The 2615-nt window shown below is 26.4% G+C and overlaps 3 protein-coding genes across 7 annotated transcripts in view; all 3 read left to right on the top strand.

Moving 5' to 3' along the window:
- LOC111677301 (insulin receptor substrate 1) overlaps positions 1–2615 on the top strand; it is a 348759-nt gene that overhangs the window by 46853 nt on the left and 299291 nt on the right. The gene's annotated exons all lie outside the window — the stretch shown is intronic.
- LOC124418587 overlaps positions 1–2615 on the top strand; it is a 15298-nt gene that overhangs the window by 7303 nt on the left and 5380 nt on the right. The window lies entirely within an intron of this gene.
- LOC111678424 lies at positions 760–2022 on the top strand. The gene is made up of 2 exons (XM_023439771.2): positions 760–933; positions 997–2022. Exons 1-2 carry the CDS (start codon positions 819–821, stop codon positions 1209–1211), a joined length of 330 nt encoding a protein of 109 aa, XP_023295539.2. The 5' UTR covers positions 760–818; the 3' UTR covers positions 1212–2022.

Raw genomic sequence — 2615 nt, 5'->3', positions numbered from 1 at the left:
GAAAAGAACTACTCGATAAAAGAAAGTCAAAAGATGTTTGATGGTGTGGTTGCCATATTAATTTGTTTACAAAAGTATTAACACTACAACTGACATAAAAATATAACACTATCTATCTATCTATCTATCTATCTATCTATCTATCTATCGATCTATCTATCTATCTATCCATCTATCTATACATCTATATATCTATCTATCTATCTATCTATCTACCTATCTACCTATCTATCTATCTATCTATCTATCTATCTATCTATCTATCTGTCTGTCTGTCTGTCTGTCTGTCTGTCTGTCTGTCTGTCTGTCTGTCTGTCTGTCTGTCTGTCTGTCTATCTATCTATCTATCTATCTATCTATGTATATATCTATCTATCTATCTATCTATCTATCTATCTATCTATCTATCTATCTATCTATCTATCTATCTATCTATTTACCTATCTATTTATCTATCTATCTATCTATCTATCAACTGGTCACCTTTAAGTATTAAGTGTTTAATTGCATTGACATATGCAAACATCCAACATCCATCTTGGAATGAAACTACTTTGCAACTCATTAAGGCATAAGAGCTCTTATTACGACTAAAGTATATTTTCAATAGATAATTACAAATCTTGAGACAGAAAAGTGTAATAAAATAGGGGAAAAATACCAACAAATTATTTAATATTAAACAACAACCTGTTGACTATAATTTTTGAATTGAAAAAAAAAAAACTAAAATATTTCCTATTTTTGTTTATTTTGCAGGTTCAGCTATAAAATGTTTTGTCTGCAACAGTCATAAAGATGCAAATTGTGCTTTGGATATGCCACCCGATAGTCTACTCAAAGACTGTCAGGAGGATTATTCATCACGGGGTCGTGGCATTTCAACATATTGTCGTAAAATCACACAAATTATTGAGTTTTCAGTAAACAATTGTAAGTACTAGTAGAATTTAGTTTAGGTGTTCATTTTAACATCGCCTCTTTTCTTTTCTTCAGTACCCCCCGATAGCCGTGTCATACGTACCTGTGGTTTCCAAAATCAAACTACCAACAACTTTTGCTATCAACGCGCTGGCTTTGGTGGCCGTCAAGTTGTCTGCTCCTGTGATACTGATAATTGTAATGCTGCCTCCGGTCTCGGCGTTTCATCTGTTGCCATGGCCACATCATTATTTGCTGCAGTAGCTTTATTGCTGAAAAATTTTGTTTAATTTCGTTTTATTTAAAATTTTCACATATATATTATTAATTTAATTTAATTTAATTAGTGATTTTTATAATTGTTATGATTTTGTTTTTAAAATAACATTATTATCATTTGTTGAACAAGTTTTCCTCCCCTCCTCAGCGTTAGTTTTAAGTTTTACTTTCGTTTTTTTATTATTATTATTTTTTATGTTAAAATATTGGAATTTTTTAATTTCTGTTGGATTTTACATAAAACTAAAAGGTGAGAAAATTCTTTTCATCCAACTGTAGGCAAAGATTTTACAGAGTAATTTTGAATTGATTTAATTTTAGAAAAAGAGTTTTATTAATAATACACTGAAAGAAAGTTTTTAAACGTTCGTTATTCATTTGCAAATTTTAAAAAAGTTTAATACAAAACCACATTTCTTCTCACAGTGTATTTATTCAAAACTCCTGCTACCATTCTAAACTCAACAAATAAGCTTTAAATTGAAAAATTAACCTAAAAGTTTTATTACAGAAAAACAATCTAAATAAATAATAATGTGCTAAAATAAAATGTAAAATCCTACTTACAAAATAAACACAAAACGAAAATACAAAAACTTTAATAAATTTAACATAAAATACAATAAAAAAGAAAATTATAAAAAAATATCTCCCTGAAAGTATTAATGAAAATAATGAGCAAGAAATTAAGTGAAAAAAGTACGAATATATTGTAGCCTACCGTTAAATATTTTTTGAATTTAAGTAAAACAAAAAACAAAAACATAAAAGATTTTATTTCCAAAAACCTACAAATGAACATTTTTAAATTTGTTATTAATATTATAAGAAAACAAAAAAAATTTTTTTAAAAATAAGTTTCAATCCAAAGATGAAAAAAAAACACAGCTAATACCAAAAACAAAACTAGTTAAAAAGAAATTAAATGTTTTCTAAAAAAAAAAACAAAAATCCATAAATTACATTTAATTTCTAATAAAAAAACACTTTAGACTAGCTATTAGAAAAAATTAATAAAAAAATCAACTGCTTTTAAAAAATTATGAAAACATAAAAATAATTTAGCATAAAAAAACAAATGTTATAAAATAAACACAAAACACACATGGTAACACCTTCTGTATTTAATTAAAATTAAGAAAATTTTATAAACAAAAATTTACGAAAAATGAAAATCAAATAAATTTATAAATATAAAAAAACATAAAGCAGTTACACTCCAAAATCTTATGAGAAACACAAAGAAATCAACAAAATATTTAAAGTGTTGGCAAAACTTAGTTCGTTTATGTCTTGGATAGGTCCGAAGTTCTAGTTCAGTTCTAGTTCAGTTTTAGTTCAGTTCTAGTACAGTTCTAGTTCAGTTCTAGTTCAGTTCTAGTTCAGTTCTAGTTCAGTTCTAGTTCAGTTCTAGT

This window comes from Lucilia cuprina, chromosome 2, assembly GCF_022045245.1.
Source record: "Lucilia cuprina isolate Lc7/37 chromosome 2, ASM2204524v1, whole genome shotgun sequence".
NCBI lineage: Eukaryota > Metazoa > Arthropoda > Insecta > Diptera > Calliphoridae > Lucilia > Lucilia cuprina.
This window is presented reverse-complemented; position numbering and strand designations above follow the sequence as displayed.

What these genes read in the sequence shown, in the direction of transcription:
- LOC111678424 (XM_023439771.2), top strand. Translation starts at nt 819, where the DNA reads ATGCCACCCGATAGTCTACTCAAAGACTGTCAGGAGGATTATTCATCA. An exon ending in TGAGTTTTCAGTAAACAATT is followed by an intron (nt 934 to 996) that starts GTAAGTACTAGT and finishes TCTTTTCTTCAG; the next exon opens with TACCCCCCGATAGCCGTGTC.